The 19,461-nt window shown below is 52.9% G+C and overlaps 1 protein-coding gene across 2 annotated transcripts in view; it reads right to left on the reverse strand.

The window, feature by feature from the left end:
- Nucleotides 1–19,461, reverse strand: part of LOXHD1 (lipoxygenase homology PLAT domains 1) — a 151,443-nt gene that overhangs the window by 33,918 nt on the left and 98,064 nt on the right. Inside the window, exons 26-33 of one of the 2 annotated variants that reach the window (XM_072952094.1) lie at nt 18,417–18,598; nt 13,740–13,856; nt 12,469–12,631; nt 8,993–9,147; nt 4,761–4,970; nt 4,502–4,637; nt 2,142–2,350; nt 1,026–1,211 (exon numbers count right to left, since the gene is read on the reverse strand). In XM_072952094.1, coding sequence (XP_072808195.1) covers nt 1,026–1,211; nt 2,142–2,350; nt 4,502–4,637; nt 4,761–4,970; nt 8,993–9,147; nt 12,469–12,631; nt 13,740–13,856; nt 18,417–18,598 — 1,358 coding nt within the window. The remainder of the gene's footprint in view (nt 1–1,025; nt 1,212–2,141; nt 2,351–4,501; nt 4,638–4,760; nt 4,971–8,992; nt 9,148–12,468; nt 12,632–13,739; nt 13,857–18,416; nt 18,599–19,461) is intronic. The other variant, XM_072952095.1, reaches the window with a different exon arrangement.

Below are 19,461 nucleotides of genomic sequence, written 5' to 3' on the forward strand. Positions count from 1 at the left end.
CTGGATGAATGGTGGCCACCCACACTGACCGTCTGGCCACAGGTGGAGATGGCTGAGGAAGGGGGGAGGGCATCCATGCTGTGGAAAGTTCTGCTCTGTGGCTCTCAAGCAGGGAGGGGCAGGCATCCACGCTCCCTCCTGGCAAGATTTTCAGAGCCCATATATCAGCCCGTCCTTTGTTTCCACATACAATACAGGCAGGTCACCTCAGGTTCAGGGTGATTTCTTCTCACCTTTGTGGGACAGCTTCTGACCTAAGTCTAGCAGCCCACTGGTTTGGATTTAGGAACAGAGATGAGGGCTGGGGCCTTCTGTGGACCCCACAGCTTTTCAGAGAGAAAGAGAGGCCTGCAAGGTGAGGTGACACAGAGGCCCTGGGCCACCAGTTGGCCATGTATCCTTGGGCCCCAGCATCCAGGCATCCTGCCTCCTGTCTGGCACCAACCTGTGAGTTTATACAACTTGTCCCAGGCCATTTGGCCAGTTAGAGGTGGAGCCAGAACAGGGGCACAGAGCTCCTGCCTTCCAGCCTCTTCCCCTTAAGGGGGATCTTGTGCAGACAGCATTCTCTGCACTAGGAGACCCAGAGGCTCTCAGCATCCCAAATGCCATCTGTCCTCATCACCGGCCGACTGGTGTCGACCGAGCATCCTTTGGAGAATAATGACTGCACGTCTATGTAGAGCCTGCAAAGCTTTTCACAGACTGCCCATGATCTCGTTCGTTCTCATCAAGATTTTATATGCAACAGGATGGGAAGCATTATTTCCATGTGCTCTATGGGAAGACCAAGGCCCAGAGAGGCCAGATGACTTGCCCAAGGTCACACAGCAGCAGATAAGAAAAGACGTGAGTCTCTTGGCTCCTAGCAAAGTGAGTCTGGCTGGTATATGGGGCTGCAGCCCTCACCAACACCCCAGTGATGAGTCTCCTGCCTCTCTCACCTCCATCTCCCCTGCTGCTCGCCCACCCCAACCTGCACTGCCCTTTGCCATGCAGCGCACACACACAGGCGCCCTCCATACCTTCACCCCGATGTTCACCACCATGGCATCCAGGAGGTCGAAGACACGGGAGGTGACACCATCTCCGCGGTCCTTGGCGAGCCAGCAGTTGCAGTGCAACGTGTACTTGGTACCCTGAGTGGGCACAGCCAGACACAGCTCCTCCACCAGCCAGCAGCTCTCGGGGGAGGCCCCGTCATGGCCCAGCTAGAGAGGGCACACCAGGGCCATGAGGACATGGGCACTGCTGGGAAAGAAGCCCTCCCTGCTCAGCGTCCCTCCCTCACTCTGCAGCCTCCTCCCTCAGTGTTTCCTTCTGATGTTCTGCACACTCATGTTCTCATGAAGGTGAAGAGATTTTGCAGATATAATTTTTGATGTCTTTTTTTAAGTTCATTTATTTATTTTTAAGTAGAGGTACTGGGGATTGAGCCCAGGACCTCGTGCATGCTAAGCATGCGCTCTACCACTGAGCCATACTTCCCTCCCTGCAGATATAATTAAGGTCTCTAGTCAGATGACTTTGAGTTAATCAAAAGATTATTCTAGGTAAGCCTGGCCTAATTAGGTGAACCCTTTAAAAGACGATCTAGATTTCAGAGATGAGATTCGAAACGGAGGAGATCCTCTCTGAATGGCTTTGAAGAACCAGACTGCCATGTGTTGGGGAAGGTCACATGGCAGGGAAAGCAGGCAGCCTCTGGACCTGGAGGCCTTGGTCCTACAGCCACAGGACATGGATTCCTCCAACAACCACTGAGCTTGGGACAGGACCCCATGCCTCAGATGAGACTCCAGCCCTGGCAGCAACTTGATTTCAGCCCAGTGAGACCTCGAGAAGAGGACTTGGCTAACCCACGCCTGGCCTCCCGACTCAGGACACTGTGAGATAAGATACTTATGTAGTCTCATGTCACTAAGCAGTCATTTGTTACACAGCTATGGAAGACTAATACACAAGGGGCCCCCACTGGATGGGGGTCATCCAGCTTGTTAAAGGCAGAGGCCAGGAGTTCTTCCTCTGCTGCCTGCGCTGAGCAGGGGTCAGGTCGGGTCCCCCTGCCCTCCCCCCACGTCCTGGTCAGCTCCTTCCTTCCCGCGGGATGGTCACTGTCCCGAGACCCTGGGGCCCAGCACCTCTATTTTCTTGATGATGCCCACATCCAAGCCCGCGACGTAGAACTCCTCCACGGAGCCGCAGCTGAAGCCCCTCTTCCCTCGGGGATAGTCCAGCCAGATGCGGTTGCTGCGCTCATCCTCCTCCCCGAAGAGTAGGATGAAGGCCCGGCTGTCGGTAGCTGCGTCCTTGTGCTTCCCCGTGGTGACGGACACATAGTAGGGAATGACTGCAAGAGGTCAAGGGGACCCCACCTCAAGAAGGGCCCGTGGACCAGAGCGGGCGCGTAGACTTGGAAATGACCTCTGGAGGCACTGATCGCAGCTCCCTGCCTCCGAGACAAAGTGCAAGAGAGCTTTCAGACTGGCAAGCTATGGTTGGCATCTACCCTCCAAGGAGGGTAACTTGGTAACTCCCAAGTGAAGATTAAAGAGAGCAGCACTGCCACCTCTAAAAGCCCGCGGGGGAGGGTACAGCTCAGTGGTACAGTGTGTGTGTGCTCAGCATGCACGAGGTCCTGGGTTCAATCCCCAGCAGCTCCATCAAAAGCAAATAAATAAATAAACCTAATTACCACCCCCCCAAAAATACATAAAGATTTTTTTTAAAGTGAAAAAACATAAATAAAAACCCCGTGGACCAATTATCTCAGTTGCACCTAGCACTCCCATGTAAAGTAGGGTAAGGGTAATAACCTCTACCCAAGTACAGCGGTTAGATGCCTGGAAAGCTTACCGTGGTCAGCAAAAATGGGGTTGGCAAAAGCAAGGTCTCATGGAAAGTAGAAACTTAGGGAAGAATAATAGAATAGTATTATATATGTAACATGGTGAATGGAAGTTCTAGAAGGCATTCATTTCTAAAATAAACCAGATAAATCAGCATTAAAAACTTGCTTGGGTAATACATCATAGAGCTAGGGGTGGTCATGATATGTCGGATGTTGGGAAAATTTCCCTTGAAAGGGTCTCACTCAACTGGGAGGAGCACCATTTTGCCCTTTATCCTTCCATTCATTCTGCTTGGAATGTGGATGTGATGTCTGGAGCTCCAGCAGTCATCTTAGAACCATGGGCAACCTTTAGAATGGAAGCCATTTGTAAGATTGCCAGAGTGATCAGGTTGAAAGAGCCTAGATCCCCGACTTCACTGGAGCTGCTGTATCAGTCCTAACTGCTTCTCTTTGAACTTTAATGTGTGAGAAAATAAAAATCCCTCATTTGTTTAAGCCACTACCTTTAGGTCTCTGTTACTTGCAGTTACTACTGAAACCCTTGGAATTGGAAACCCTTCTCTTGGCTCATCTTCCTGAACAGCTTGGGAGCTACTGCCCTAGTGTAGTGGGTATTAGGTTATATAATCTGTAGCCCTTTGATAAGTTTCCAGACTAGAACTTCTTGGCTGGAATTACCCGCATTGTTTTCTACTAATGGCCTCATTTCATCTTTACAAGGAGAGTCCCAGGGGCCCTTCCACAACTGATCACGGTGCTCAATTAAGGCGAAGCACTTTCTTGTGGGTCCTGTCTAAGCAGGTAGAGTATGAAAAGATTGGCACTCTCTGCTCAAACCCACAGACTCACCATGTTGTCTCCTGGAGAAAACTATTGTGGTTGATGTGCAATTATATCTAAGAGAACTAAACAGAAAAGCAGTGGACTTAAACGTCCCAAAGACAAATATACAAATATATTAATTATTCTAATCCATGAACATGGGATATCTTTCCATTTCTTTGTATTATCAAGTTTATAGTTTTCAGAGTATAGGTTTTCAAGGGATTATCAGGCTTACTCACACATGCTGCTGTGGGACATGGCAGTGCCATGCGCTGGTCAGATGCCCAGACCTGGGCTGAGGCCAGATCGTCTGAGTTCAGCTCCTGGCTCTGACACTGACTAGCTGTGTGATCTTGGACAAGTTACTCAGCATCTCTGTGCCTTGGTTTCCTCCACCATAAAACAAGTTTACTGAATTTAAACATGGCAACAACTCAGGCAATGAAAAGTCATGGACTCTCTGTTTACCATAGTCCTCCCGACTTCCTTTTCCCCTCTGTAAAAGAATTCTCCTTCCCTCGCTGTGCAGGGGCTTGCATGAGGTTTCCATGGGTGCAAACCTTGAATTGCAATTCTCTACTGATCCCAAATAAACCCTTTTTTGCTGGAGAAATAACTGCCAGTCTGTTTCAGGTCAACAGCTCTCACCCCACAGGGTTGTCACGGGGATGGAAACAGGCAATAGGTGTGGAAAGCGTGTAAATTACAGAGCATTAAATGTAAGTCAAGCGGTGGTGAGGTGAACACACGGCTGTCCAAGAACAGCTTAAACACATTTCCCTGCGCCCATGCCTCCTCTGTTGAGCTCGCTGCTGGGCTTACCCGGGCCCTCCTGAACGTAGTCGGCCATGGGCCCCGTCACGGTGGCGACGTCGATGTCCGCCATCTTGGAGCTCAGCGTGATCTCCCAGAAGTCCGCGGGGCTGCTGCAGTTGCTGCTCCGGTCCCCGCTGTACTCCTGTCGGGAAGGGCACACCCAGGCCCATGTCACCCCTGGCACCCTGCGTTCCACGGAGCCGCCCAGGTATGAAGATGACAGCGGGCCACGGCGGAACCAAGCGCCCGGCTGCCTTTCACGCACCTTCTCATAGAAGAGCCTCTCGAGTCGCCCGTCCTCCTTCTTCAGGGACAGCCAGCGCCCGCACAGGAACAGGAACTCGTCCTCGTTGGTGTCGTTCCAGATCTCCACCTTCTCCACGTACCAGTCGGCGCACCACTTGGTGTTGTCGTGGCGGAGCTTGATCTTGTAGATGACGCCCAGGTCGGCAGCCTCAATGATGAAGGTGTCGGCCTGGGGAGCCCGGACGTGGAGACTCGGGAGGGGGTGCTCCCCACCCCCACCCACTCCAACCCCATCCATCCAGGGTCTTCCACCCCCTCAACTGTTGTGTTGAACAGAGCGTCCTGACTGGGAGTGGGGAGCAGGGAGCCTCCCAGGCCCAAACCCCCTAACAGAGAGAGTCTGGTGTTCCAAGGCCTCACAACGGCCCCAGTTTGCAGTCCAGCTCCTCTTGGGACAACCTCTGTGAGTGTTTGGAAGATGGACCCTGCTGAGTGGTGTGAATGGGGGTGAACAAGCAAGGGTGCTCTGCCCAGTGCTGGTACCTGGACATCCTAAGTTATGCTGAGTATTGACATGAGTTCAGGCGGGAGGCTGGAGAGTAAGAGCCATGAAGAGGTGAAGTCTTTCTGAATAATGAGAGGGGTCTGGGAATTCCCAGGGGGAAGCTGGCAGTGGGAGGAGCTGGGCCGCAGGAGAGCAGGCAGAGAGGAGAGGGGCTGTGATGGAGGCAAGGCTGGGGACAGCGCAGGGAACACCTGGACTGTGGGTTCATGAAGGTTTTGGTGTGGGGTGTGACATAAGGCCCTCCTCTGTGTCCCTGATTATATCTTAGGTGAAGTGACCCTTGGATACTTGCATTGTTTTAGGATTGCTTAGTGAGATATGGAGCTCTAGGCCTTGGGGGAAGTGGGTCAAAACCCAGGTTGAATGCAGCAGGCAGGAGTCTGGGGAGGCGGAGGAGGGACAGGTGACCCTGAGTGACACTCACTTTCCCTCCAAAAGATATGCTAAGTCACTATGCTGAGTGCTAAGAACCCAGGGATGACAGGATGCTCTCTGCCCTTCCTTGGGACAGCCCAGGTGGTGGGAGCAGCACCTGCCTGGGGACTAGAGGCAGGGCTGTGAGACATGCCAGGTGGCAGCATTAAGCTGAAGGCTGGGGGCTGGGCCTTCCAGGCAGCCAGGGCAGGTCAGGCTGCCGGCTGAGGAAACCGCAGGTGAATGGCGTGACGCTGACGGCAGGTGTGGACCTGCGAGGCCTTGGGGCACCAGCGAGTGGCTGAGTCCATTAAAGCGAAAAAGAGCACACCCTATTACATGGCAATTCCACTTTGCAGCTGGGGGTAACCTTCATATGTGCACAAGGATGTGTGCTGAGGATAATTTTACAGTGGAAAATTGGGACTCACCTAGGTGCCCAGTGCTTGGGGAATGGCAAATAACTGTGGCAATGCTGCGTACGGAATACTACAAAGAATAAGCCAGCAAGCTGTACTTGACTCTCCTGACAGAGGATTTTGAAAGTATCCCATTGCCTGCAAGCTGAGGAAGTAATCATATAAGGTGATGCCTTTTATGTGAAAAGTTAAAACCACAGAGCAGCATTGTGTATTTCTTCTGGACATATGTGCATGGATGCAGAGAAGAGGCTCAGAAAGACTTGGAGACAGAAGAGAGTGGAGGGCATTGGAAACTGGGGCCCAGGGGTCTGCAGGGGATAGACCTGCGCAGGCTGGCCAGGCAGGCAGTGAAGGATCGTGAATCCCATGAAGGGCTCAGGACTGTGTGGGATCGGTGGGGAGCCCTGATGTGTTGGGGAGACAGAGTGAGTCCACCACCTTTGGAGAAATTAACTGGGGAAGCCTGGAGGGTGGATTGGATTTCAAGGGACTAGAGAAGGGAGACCAGGCTGGTTCAATAAACAAGGTGAGATAAGAAAGGGCTGAGTGGTGGCAGAGCTGATGGAGATGATTCGAGGGTTATGCAGAAGAGAGACTCTCCCATACCTGCTGATTGCTTGGATAGGGGCGTGGCGGGGTGATGCTGACAGGGAGAGGGGTGTTGAGGGCAACTCCTGGATTCTGGAGCAGATGGTTAGAGAAGTGAAAGCTTTTAGATGCTTAGCAGTGAACTTAAAGTCCTACATCATCAGCCACTGAGCAGGAAGTAGATCCAGCTCGCAGGAGGGGACGGAAAACTGGAGGCAAGGAGAAGAAAGCGACGGGGCACAGTGGGGCAAAGACTTTCCTGATGTCACAATTGCTAAGAGAGAAAAAAAATCTGAATCTGAGCACAGAGGAGCATGGATTGCATCAGCTTCGTTTATACTTTTATTCATTTACTCACTCAACAAATATTTATTGTGCCTACTCTGTGCCAGGCTCTGTGGATTTAGCCATGAACAAATGTCCGCCTATCAGCTGTGTGGCGCACACGGCCGTCTGATAGTGCATTTTCCACGCACTATGACAAAGGCAGAGGAAAGGCGGGCTCTTTCAGCCTCAGCGACAGCCGGCATTAACAAGGAGCTAACTACATGCCAGGCATGGTTCTAGGCACTTCATAGGTTTAAATTCAGTGAACTTACTTTATGGTGGAGGAAACCAAGGCACAGAGATGCTGAGTAACTTGTCCAAGATCACACAGCTAGTCAGTGTCAGAGCCAGGAGCTGAACTCAGACGGTCTGGCCCCAGCCCAGGTCTAGGCATCTGACCAGCGCGTGGCACTGCCCCGTCCCACAGGGGCGTGTGTGAGTGAGCCTGATAATCATGTCCCTACTTTAGGATCAGGGACACCACATGAGTCTCTTGACCTCTTTGGAATTCTATTTCTCCAAAATGAACAGACCTCCTATTAGCTACCTTACAAGTGTGGCAAATAATTATATCTTGTGTGTGTGTGTGTGTGTGTGTGTGTGTGTGTGTGTGTGTGTCGTTAATTATTTCTCCCTGATACAAAGTGCTCTTATATCTCTTGTCCAGTTTTTCAGTCTGGGGGTCTCAGAAGCAATCACATTACTAGCCCCACTGCAGAAGCTGTAAACCAAAGCTGAAGGTAAACTGGATGATGGAGCAAAGGCTGCCCTGGGGCCTGACTCTCGTGGGACCTCGTGGCCAGGCTGGGGCTCCTTCCAGGCGGCCTGGCTCATAGGGTCACCCGCCCGCTGCAGACCCGTGTAGACGACATCTGCTTTCTTTATCTCAGAGCTATTTTATTCCTCATCAAATGGTAGATGTTTCGACACTAAGGGGTCATGCCCGGCAGAGGCTCAGGCTTAAGGAGACCCCTGATAAACACCTGCTGGTTGGTGCAGAATCCCCGCGTGCGCACAGCCACGGGCAAGCCCACAGGCTGGGTTAGGAGCCAATCACCTTGCTCTGATCCCCATGGACACAGCGCTGCCTGTGGGGGGCCTCTGGCAGATTTAGGTGACTGGAGAGGAGGAAGGGAGGCTGAGGAGCGGTGAAGCGGGGACGGCAGAGGGGCCCAGGGGAGAAGCTCTGGCAGGGAGAGGGAGGCCAAGCTGGCGGGAAGGAAAATTTGGATGGATACCTTCCTTTTTGTAAAACTAGTTAGGTCGAAGCTGGCAGGGCCTTGGACACCAGCCAGCTGTGTGGTTTTCAAGCCTTTTTGTAGCCACAGAGCTCCCTTGCTTCACAGAAGGCTTGCTTGACACCCCAATAGACAGTCCAGGCCAAAGTGGGTCCATGTGGGAGGAGTGGGGTGCCTGTCTGGCGCCCCCACCCCTCTGTGGCTCCTGTGGACCCCGTGCTGCCTGGGGCTCTGCACAACTTAGTTTAGCTGATTCATATCAGGCTCTTTATTTCACAGCTAAGGAAACTGAGGCCAGAGAGCCTCAGTCATATAAGAAATGGACGGCAGAATCTGGCCTCCCAACCCCCGGCTCAAGCCTCTGTTGCTGCAGCCCCTCCGTGCTCCGTGCTCCTGACCGGCCCGCAGTGTGCTGGACTCTCCAAACACAACCCAGATCCGTACAGCCAGCAATCCGGGGCTCAGACAGCCTCCTGCTTGCTCAGGCCCCAGCCCCACCTCACATGCAGGACCCAGCGCTCGTGCACAGGCTGAGAGGGGGGACCAGCCCTCTGCAGGGGATGCATGAGGCAAATGCCCGCATGAGGGTGCATGAAATCCCACAAAGTTCCCAGACAGCCTGGGGGACCAGAAAGGCTGGTCCTGGGATGACAGGACCCAGAGGAGGGGGCGGGGTAACTCAGTGGGCCCCGCCTACCGTTCCTTTCTCGAACTTGTTGGTGCGGTTCTCTGACTTGCCGAGGTACCGCTCTCCGGTGTCCCCGAGGTCCCCGTAGATGGTGATGTAGACCCTGGCGTCCGTCCCTGCCCCAGGAACATTTCCTGTGAAGATCTGCACCGAGTACAGCACAACTGGGCGGGCAGTGGGACAGACAGCAGACAGAAGGACAGACAAAGGGAAGAAGGGGTGGCACCATTTAGGTTTGGGGAGCTGGATTTGTGGGAGGTATGAAGCTTGTGGCTCAGTCTTCGAGGAGAACTTAGGGTTCTCCTTTTGTCCACTCGATTACGTGCATTCTGCTACAAGTCTGAGTGGATTCATCATTGGGAAGTTGGCCCATCTGATCTGGGCACAGGTGGCCTTGAAGAGACCCAAGGGATGGAGACTTTTCCAGCCTCCCTCAAACCATCCACCCCTCCAGCCGCCTACAGCATCCAGGGCGGGGGAAGACTCAGGAAACTGACACACGTGCGCACCGTGGTCACTCAATCCACCTGCCACGCCACACTGACAAGAATCTGCCTTCCCATTTGAGGGTGGCGGGCCTCAACGCCAGATCCTTCTGAACGGTTTATGGAAAAAAATCAAATATTTCTGAAACACTAGCTTCCCCTCGGTGTCCATTTCCTTATTTTCATTTATTTGTCAACCCGCCACCATCCAGCGCCTGTCCCCAGGGAAACCCCTCTCACCAAAGCCAGCGCCACTCTCTCTTTGGTCTCCCATGGCCTTTGGAAAGGGCTCAATAAATACTAGTGGGACAGTTGTTAACAATGAGTAAGGAAAATTAAAACGAACATGGTCATGTTTTTGTTTTGCTGCTGTGGACGCATTGGGAAAGAGTAAAGTAGCTTCGTCCTCAGCCTCCAGCCCGGGGGAAAGGCAAGTCCTTGCTTTTAGGAAACTTAAGAAGTCTTTGTCCCCTCTCCATATTCCTTTGTCCTGGGAGCTTTGGAGTTTCAGGCGAGGAAGAGGGGCCTTCGCTGCATTGCCACGAAGGGAGGGATGAAAGTTGTGGCTTGGAGGTAAAAGGTGGAAGTGGCCCAAATGGGAGGAAGGCCCGGTTCCCCAGCCTGGGAGCAGTTTCCCCATCCAGCTCCAGAGCCCCTCCCTCACCTGCACACAGAGACCCAGTAAGGAGACGGTTGCCTGGCTTATCAGGGGACTTGAAGCAAGGAGGCCTCAAGGCTGAAGAGAGGATCATTTGACAAAGCCAGGGTCCATGGAGAAGCGTTTCTGGCCACCCAGAGAAATGGCATCTGCCTGTCGGCAGAGAGCAAGCAGCAGCAGCGCCACCATGTGGCAGGAGGCCACAGGTGTAGCTGGTACCCACCCTGGACTAGAGCCTCAGGATTCTCATAGGACCCTAGAAAAGGAGACCCTCCCTCCCTGCAATGAGGGAGATGGGCTTCCTTACCAAACCCTTGCGAGCGGGCTCAGGACCACCTATGATTAAATTTAGGAGAGTAAGGTGATGTGAGCTGTTCATACCCAAGGGTATGGGACACATTCACACCCACAACATGGTGCTTATTATTTGCCTCCTTTTCTGTTGAATTCCATAGCATTATTCTCTCTTGCTCTCCTTCTGCCTCTCTGGACACTTCTTCTTGAGCCGCTGAACAGGTTCCTAATGGTCTGCCCACCCCTGGATGCCGCCATCTCCGGGTTCCATCCCCTTCCCGCCACGGCTCTCATCCTGGGTGCCGACCTCTTTGAGTTCCCCAAGGCTGTGTCTCCAACCCAGTTCCCTCCTGTGCCTGGATCCACACCCGCATCACTGAGGGGACATGTCCACCTTGACTAGGACACAGGTCACAGACTCACATCCAAATCTGAACTCTGCCCCCTCCTCACCCCCTTTTACATCCTCCCCATCTCAGTCACCCTACTCAGTGCTCTGCTGCCCCAACCTCCTTGGTGTACCACAAGAGCCGCTCTCACCAGCCTGTCCCCTCCAGGGCAGGAATCAGCCAAAGCCACAGTGCACCCCCTCCCACCTCGCTCAGCTCAGTGCAGAATCCAGCCAGCATTTCACCTGCGCGTTAATAATGAAAATCTCCTCTGATATCTAAAAGAGTCAACATTACCCAAGCCTGTCTGGCTAACACCGGTGCAAAGTAATATTAGGAATCTTGTCACAGTTTAGACACCACAGGGGACTGTCCTCATCCTCCTCATCTTGTCTCCCCATCCATTTCCTGGCTGTGCATTCAGCCCTGCTCCACACCTGGGCGGGACCTTTCCCAGGAGCCCTTGTCCCAGGGTGGGGTGCTGTGTCAACAGAGTTGTGATTAAATGGCCTTCCCGCTCCTCTTCGCCCACCGCCACCACTCTCTCCAATTCCGTGGGAATTAGGGAAACTTACTCAGCTTCTGGGAGCTGAGCAATGCGGTTGTGCAGTCAAATCCAGCTATTTCTGGATCCTCCTCCCTCCCCGTCCCACCAAGGCCACCCAGCTCTCAGTGGAAAGACGGTTCCCTAGAAACACCACCGAGCACAGAGTGGTCTGTGGCGTGTGACTAACACAGAGCAGTCAGTGCACTGCTGGGATGGCTGTCCCAGGCATCCTCTGGGATCCAAGCAGAAAAGAGAATTACCCTCCAGATTGAACAGCAAAGCAAATTTGGAGAAAGGGAGATGGGCAGGGAAAGGCACGTTTCTGAGGCAATCTTTTTTTTTTTTAAAATCTCTAAGCAAGTGGCAATTCAGACGAAAGGAAATGTGAGAGCTATGGCGGGGGCTTAACTGAGGCTGAAGACTGAGCCGGGAGCGATAAATCCCACCCGACAGGAGACGGGAAAACAGGGGCTCGTCAGACGGGTTAGAAGAGACAACCAGAAAATGGTGGTTCAAAAGCAAAGGAATGAGGGCAAGAAGTGTGGTCAGGCTGGTGCAGATACTGCAAAATAAACCTCGTCAGTGAGGAACGGGCAAGGGGAACTGGCACAGACAGAAGAGAAACCCATGACCTTGGCCGCGGAAGCTGCAGCCAGCCCCTGAGAACAAATACACCTCAGTTCCAGTTACATGTAAGTCCAGGATGCCTTTTGATTCACTCCCAGTTGGGACAGCTGGATCCAGCAAGAGCAGAGAGGACCAGGCCCTGCAGATAAGTAGCCAAATTAACCAAACAAAGGGAGAGAACAAGGGCCAGTGTAGGCCAGGCACAGGAGAGCACATATTTGGATGTATGATCAATCGTCAGACCAGGAAAGGATCTGAGCGCAAACCTCAGAGTGAGATAAATGGGACATTGCAGAATAGCCCTGCCGTTTATTAGCTGAGTGAACTTCAGCAGGTTATGTAACCTCTGTGAGCCTCAGTTGCCCTCTCTACGGAGTGAAAATAATAATAAACTCGGCCCCTGGGTGCAAAGGCTCCACCCTGCACAGGGCAGGTGCCCCGCAAGCTGCTGCTGACGGAGAGGAAGGCGATCGCATCACACTTACTGTCCAGAGGCTCCTCCACTTCCTTGTAGACTTGCCGTAAGGACCCGTCTTTCATGTACTTCTCAGTGAAGATGTCGTAAGGGACCAGTTCTCGAATGGTCTTCTTGTCATCCTCCGAGGTGGCAAGCCAGCGATCACAAGGGAAGGTCAAGGTCTCTGTGCCCTGGAGGGAGGAGGAAAGAGGCAGCTGAGCCCTTAATGTGGACGCTGCCAACTTCACTCGTTCATCATCATGTCAACATTCACGGGGACCAAAGGCAAGGGTGATAGAGCCCCACTGACAGTGCAAAAGCCACAGGGGAGCCCTCCCAGCCCTGCCCCGATTCTGGCAGATCCAGTCTTACTTAAAGGACTTCCCCACCACATCAAGGGTAGGCTCATGAAGGTGGAGCTCCCCAGGTCACTTAAAAATAGATACACAAACCCCATCCCGGAGACACAGACTCAGCGGGCGAGGCGAGGAGGCTCTGTATTTTTAAATTGCTCCCAACTCACACATACCACGGCCGTAACTGAGAGCTGCCTCCCAGGCTTAGAATCCTGTGGTTTTGGACTGTTTTCCAAGTCATTTGGGTGTATTTCTTTCTCAGAGTTGCCCTTGAGTCACAGGAAGGGCACTCATTAGTAGCATGGCCTCTGGGGTGGGGAGCAGAGACATGGATTCCCAACCCTCCTCTGCCTCCGGATTTGTGCCCAGGAGTGGGATTGCCGGATCATACGGTAAGTCTATTTTCAGTTTTTAAAGGAACCCCCAGGCTGTCCTCCATAGTAGCTGCACCAAATTACATTCCTACCAACAGTGTAGGAGGGTTCCTTTAAATTTTTTAATGATGGTCATTCTGACTGGTGTGAGGTCATACATACCTCACTGTAGTTTTGATTTGCATTTCTCTAATAATTAGCAATATTGAGCATCTTTTCATGTGCCTGTTGGCCATCTGGATGTCTTCTTTGGAGAAATGTCTAGTTAGGTCTTCTATCCATTTTTTGACTGGGTTGCTTGTTTTTTTTGATATTAAGCTCTATCAGCTGTTTGTACAGTTTGGAAATTAGTCCATCACAGACCCTCCTCCTTGACCCATAAACCATGTTCTAAAAGATCCTGCCTTGGTCCTGAGTTAGTTCCTGCGCTCTGAGTGAACAGGGTACATTTTCCTTAGATGATTTTATCTCAACATTTATAAGGCGGCAGGTCCTCATAAGGAATCTGCTGTGAATCCCTTCTAGAAAGGGGCAAAAGAAACAGCAGGACAGATCAGTCAGAAACTCACATCTTTATCTGGGAGGAGCCTGCGGATGTCCACGTGGGAGCAGTGCCACCCAGGATTTATGCCTGTATTGTTATGGCCAATCCGAATTTTTTCAATGATTTCTCCCACGTCTTCTAACTTTGGAAAGGAGAAAAAACACCAGATGTCGGCTGAAGAGTCCAGGGAAGTGCACCCTCAGCAAAACCCTGCCTCCCCAGGACGTCCACCCTTGAGTCTCTTTGAATTTCCTGGAGCCACTTTCTCCTGGTAAGTCCCTCCTGTCCAGTCAAGCCAGCCCCGCTCTACCCTATGCATGCCACGCTCATACCTCCCTCCCTTTCTCCCCACTTAAAATCAGCCTAGACTTCAGAATTCAGTTTAATCAGCTTCAGGGAGACTATCTCCCCTTTTCAGGGTGGAGTCCAGCTCCCTGTCTTTTACCACTTACCATGAAGTAGCTGCTTGAGAACTGACTTGGGTATCAGAAGATGAGCCCTGGTTCCACCCATGCCCTGTCTTGCCAGCCTGCCCTTCTCCTTGGCCCCTAAGAGCCCCCTCCATCTCCAGCCACTCCTTTTCTGTATCACTCAAATTCCAGTCCCTCCACCTTGCCATTCTCTTGCCACAGGGCCTTTGCATATGCTCTCTCTGCCCCTCCCCTTTCCTCTTCTTTGCCTAAACCAGTGTTTGCTCAACCTCATGGTTCAGGTTTCAGGCTCAAAGATCACTGCTTCAGGGAACCCCCTTGACCACCTTGAGAAAGTTAAATCTCTTCCTGGTAGCTCCAGCAGCATCATACAGTCCCCTTCCCCAGCACTCCTCACAGTCAGAAGTGTGTGTTTACTTGTGAGGTACTTTCTCCACCACTGAAAGCCACAAGGGCAGGCACCACATCTGTTTTTGCTCACCGCTGTATCCCCAAAGCCCAGAACAGAGCCTGTGATCCAGGTAGTCAGTTGGCAAAAAGGATGAAAGAGTAAGTGTTTCCTCATCTGTAAAATGGATGTGACAAGGCCAGCTGGGTTCTCTCACACCCAGGGTTGAACCTTAACCACCATGGTGGCTGTGAAAGTCAGTCCTCTTGCATGAAAATGCTGATACGTCAGTGCCAAGGTGAGTCCCTGAAATTCAGGAGCTGTCACCTCTTGTCTCTCTTGCCTGAAGCCTGTGGGCACAAGGTACAGGGGAGGGACTCAGCAAGGAATGACCGATCCCCTGATCCTTCCCTCGGAGCCCTCTAAGGAAACGGCGAGGTGGGCAGACACAAGGCAAGGCATCTGCTCAGCTGGGACCTGCCACCGTGGCTCTCAGTTGGGCTGTCCTCCACCATCCCACCAGGTCCCACTCCAGGGCCTCTGGGAGCCTCTGGGGCCTCTCCCAGTTAGTTCTCCTGTGTCATGTTCCCCTCTGCAAGGGTGCTGGCGTACCAGTTCACACTCTGCTTATCCCTGTGGGGATCCGGGCAATGACAGACAGGAAACAGAAGAGGAAGTCAGGGCGAAGGGAAAAGAGGGCAGGGAAATGCGGCAATAGCTAGGTGCCCTGGCCCATGGGTGGTCCACGAAACGAATGCCTTGAGTTCACTTCGACTTTGTGGGCGAAGAGGGGTGTGCAGACTCGAGTTCCCTGGCAGCTCCTCTGCACGGCTACCTGCCCAGCCTGATCCATCAAGTTCTCAGTACTGCAAGGAGAAGGCACAGCCAGCTCCGGGTGGATACAGGCCCCTGATGAGTGACTGGCATCTGAACGACTGACTGAGTCGTTCATGAAATGTGAAGCCGCTATAACCCTAGGCAAAGGTGACCTGGGAACGAACTGTAACAGCCCCCCCAGTGCTTTCCTCTCTCCCCACACACCACCCACACTCAGCAGCCAAGGGGGGCCCATTAGCACTGCTTGAGGAACATCCCCCACTCGCATCCCCATCCTCGTCATTCCCAGTGGCAGCCCTACGAGCCGTGTGATCTAGGCCGTCACTTGACCTTCCAGGCCTCAACTGCCTCATCTGTCAAATGGGGAGAGTAACGTCCGGCTCAGCTGAAGGCGGGGGTGTAGGCACGGCAACCTCTCGAGGTCACTTCTGGGTCTAAGATTGCAGACATGCCTCCGTGGCCAACGATCCTCTCCTTGGAAGTAGCTGGCGTGGCACCCCTTTGCTGGAGACGCTGTGACTTGCCAAGATGCTGCAGCTGCTGTCGCCTCTGCTGCCCCAGCGCCCCCGGCCAGCTCGGCCACACTTTGTCAGAGAAGTGCTGTCCCCTGCGAGCCCTGGGCTTTCTGAATTATCAAACAGACATCCGTGACTTCACCAGGCCGCAGTCTCTCACAGCAGGAGAAACAGAGATGCTTCGCAGAACTGAGATGCTTCTCAGAACCTGTCTCTCCCTCTGTCCAGGGGCCTCTCTTCCTCCTTCCCTGTCCCACCTCTGGGGTTCGAGTTGTGTGGACCTCAACTTCAATGGCACCTTTTCACCTGAATCATCCAGTCAGTCGCGAGCCATGACCCCTCAGAGAGCAAGGAGGCCTGTAGGGGACGGCTGGCTGTGGATGGCAGACCTCGGAGCTGAACCCTGATGTCTTCAGAGTCAGCGGGGACCTTGGGGTTCTCCTGAGAGGTGAGAGGGCTGACCAGGGAAGGCTCCGGAACTGAACTGCTTGAGTCCAAATTGCGGTTCTGCCGCTCGCTAATTCTGACACCGCGAGCAACTTTCCCAGCCTTCCTGCGCCGTTTCCACCAGAAAATGGGACAATTACACTTCCTAATGCTTGGAACGGTGATGAGGGTTAGATGAGCTGATCCACATGAAATGCCTAGAACAAGTCGGCACATGGGAAGCGCTCAGCAAATTTTGCTATTACTGTTATTTCTCCAGCCAGTCCCTGTGTCTGAGGATGAGGCCGTGGCGGGGAGCAGGGAGGCGTGCTGGCTGGTGACTTAGAGGCCGAGCAGAGCCAGAGCCCAGGGTCATGGGCTCGCAGTCCGTCTCTTATCTGAAGATCAGTGGGAAAAGAGAAATGGAGACACAGGGACACAAAGCCATCTCATTTGTTCCTAAACTCTCCTACCCTGCCTCCACACCCAGATAGATTTGAAAAGAAAAAAAAAAAGGCAACAAATTACTGGCAATTTTTATCTGCCTGTTGGCGAGCTTCATTGATAAAACTCGCCGGAAGTCGCTCTGGGGTGTAATCACGGCTCGGGCCGCTGCCAGCATCTGGCTGGGATGACTCAGGCGCCGTGACATCTTTGGTGGGTGAGGCGTTGCTTTCTGTGGGTCGATGAATCACCCTTGAATTTTCCCTGTTAAAGACTCTGACAACGTGGCAACCTTCCCACAAGTGGTGACTGTTCCCGAGAAGGAGAGGAGGGAGCAGGGAGTCCCCAGGACAGACGCTGGCTGAGGAAGAAGCGAGGGGCTCTGGGTTTTCTCTCCTACCAGAAAACAAGGGGCGCGTTTCCAAAGACCCCCACTGCCTGGCACGTCCAGGCTCCCCAGGCTCCCAGCTCCTGTCCTCAGAATCGTCCCCCTTCAGTCCTGCTGTGTCCGGTCCTCTGTCCAAGTCACATCACTCTCCTTCTGTCCCCTCTGACCAAGTGTCAAACCACATGCTGCGTTTACGTCCACCTCCAGCCCTTGGCTACCACGGTCCCCTTGCTAGGCATGCCTTCCCTTCTGGTTCTTGCTTATGCCCGCTTTCAGGGTCAGCTCAAGGCCACCGCTTCCCGGGAGCCTTCTCCCTTCTCTGAACACCCACAGCAGCCCAGTCAGCCTCACCGTTTGCCCGCATCATGATAGGCTGGTCTACTGCAGGGGCTAGGAGCCCATATTCTGAGTCAATCCGCCTGGCTTTGAATCCTGCCTTCGCTGTGTGATTTTATGTAAGCTACTACACTCTCTGTGCCTCAGTTTCCCCATCTTTAAACAGGGATAATCACAGGGCAGCGCTGCTAGGAGGGCTAAGCGAGTTAATACAGGTGAAGCCCCATGACTGCACCTTCTTACCCTCCTGTCATATTGTGATGATCGCCACACTCTCTCATTAGCCTTGCAGGAGGCCTGGGGTTCCCCAGCTGGACTGCAGGCCCCTTGCAGGCATAGTCTGGGTCCTTTTCTTCTCTTGTGTCTCCCACCCAACTGGGCACACAGTGGAGTGCACAGGGATGCACTGGACTAAGTGTACAGAATACCAAGCTGCCACGACCTAATTCCACAGGAAGCATGGAACAGCAAAACCCCCAGGTCAGACCTGCGGGGGGACCCGAGGAACATAAGGGATGCTCTTCTGTATCGGGTTGTTTGGCCACAGCTTGGCAGATGAGGGGAGACACAGTTATCTGATGACCAAGTCTGGAAGCCAGCTCTCCTCGTGGATACTTGTCTGTTGTTAGCAGCCCTGGAGATGCCCCAGAGGAACTGGAATTGTGTACCTAGTTTCCCCAAGCCCTGCCCACTCACTACTGCCTTTGATCTGGACACTAGCCCTGCAGGGACAGGGTGAGGTTCACGGTCCTCCTGGAGACTCGGATGTGCTGAGGCTCAGAGAGGTTGGATGAACTGCCCACCTCTCACTCACTGCAGCCCATCAAGTGAAAGGTGCATGCTGGGCTCTGGATGAAGGGCTTCTCCTCCTCCTGGTCTTCTGCCTGCCCCGTCCCCCCAGTCCTGGCTTCCCCAGCGGCCTGCTGAGCCCAGGTACCTCCACTATGAAGCGGGAGGCAGACTTCCTCTCAAAGAACAGCTTCTGCTCCCTCTTGTTGGTACACAGATACTTCTGCTGGGTGCACACGGCATCACAGCCATAGATGACGATGAAGATGTTGGCGTCTGTCCCAGCAGCAAAGATGTCACTGGTGTACAAGGTAATCTCATAAGGGACAACTAAGGGTTGGGGGCAGAGAGCAAAGTCAGAGAGGAGGTGAAAACAGGAAATAAATGCAGGCAAGGTAAATTTCCCCAAGGGGCCAGGGAGCTGCTAACCAGGTACCTGAAACTTCATGCAGCTGCCTAGCAACCACAGGGTAGGGGAAGATGTCCTGTCCTGCCTAGCGCCCTCAGACCAGGGTCTCTGTGCCTCTCACATCGCAGAGCTAGTAAAGCAGACTGGCTGGAAGCACGGGCTCTAACCTGATTACCTTTGTGACCTGAGCAAGTCACTTACAAGCCTCGGTTTCCTCATTTGTAAAGTGTTCCCAGTGTGGTCCTTAGCTGTAGACACTCTATACACAGGAGCATTATATTTCAGGGGACAACTGCCAATCGGATTAGCCAGTCTACAGTGTGAGAATCCTTTCTCTTCTGTCCCCAACCCCTGCTCCCAGCCTCTCACTCACTCCACACTGGCCCCCCTGCGCCCCCCAACACAGGCTTCCTGATGACGTTAGTGGAAGGGAAGTGTCAAGACTTCACCAAATTATTCTGCTTCCTCCTTTTCTTTAGCTGGTAAGGCAATTACATTGATCTTCTTTGCAAGTTCTTTTTTTCCCTAATAAGGATAAGATCATATAGTGATATGTTAATGACGGAGGGAGGACTGGTGAGGGGATTGACAATGACTCCTCACTGTTAGACCTTTATCTTCCCTCTGTTTTGGGTCTTACAACCATCCTGCATTATTATCTCTATTTTTAAGACAAGGAAACTGAAACTCCAGACAAGTCAGGATCTCTGCCTGTTGTTACCAGCTGGTTTGGGGTAGAATTTGGAATACATCTCCTATTTCCTTTCCCTGACTCCAGGGCTCT

Source organism: Vicugna pacos, chromosome 30 (assembly GCF_048564905.1).
Source record: "Vicugna pacos chromosome 30, VicPac4, whole genome shotgun sequence".
In the NCBI taxonomy this organism is placed as follows: Eukaryota; Metazoa; Chordata; class Mammalia; order Artiodactyla; family Camelidae; genus Vicugna; species Vicugna pacos.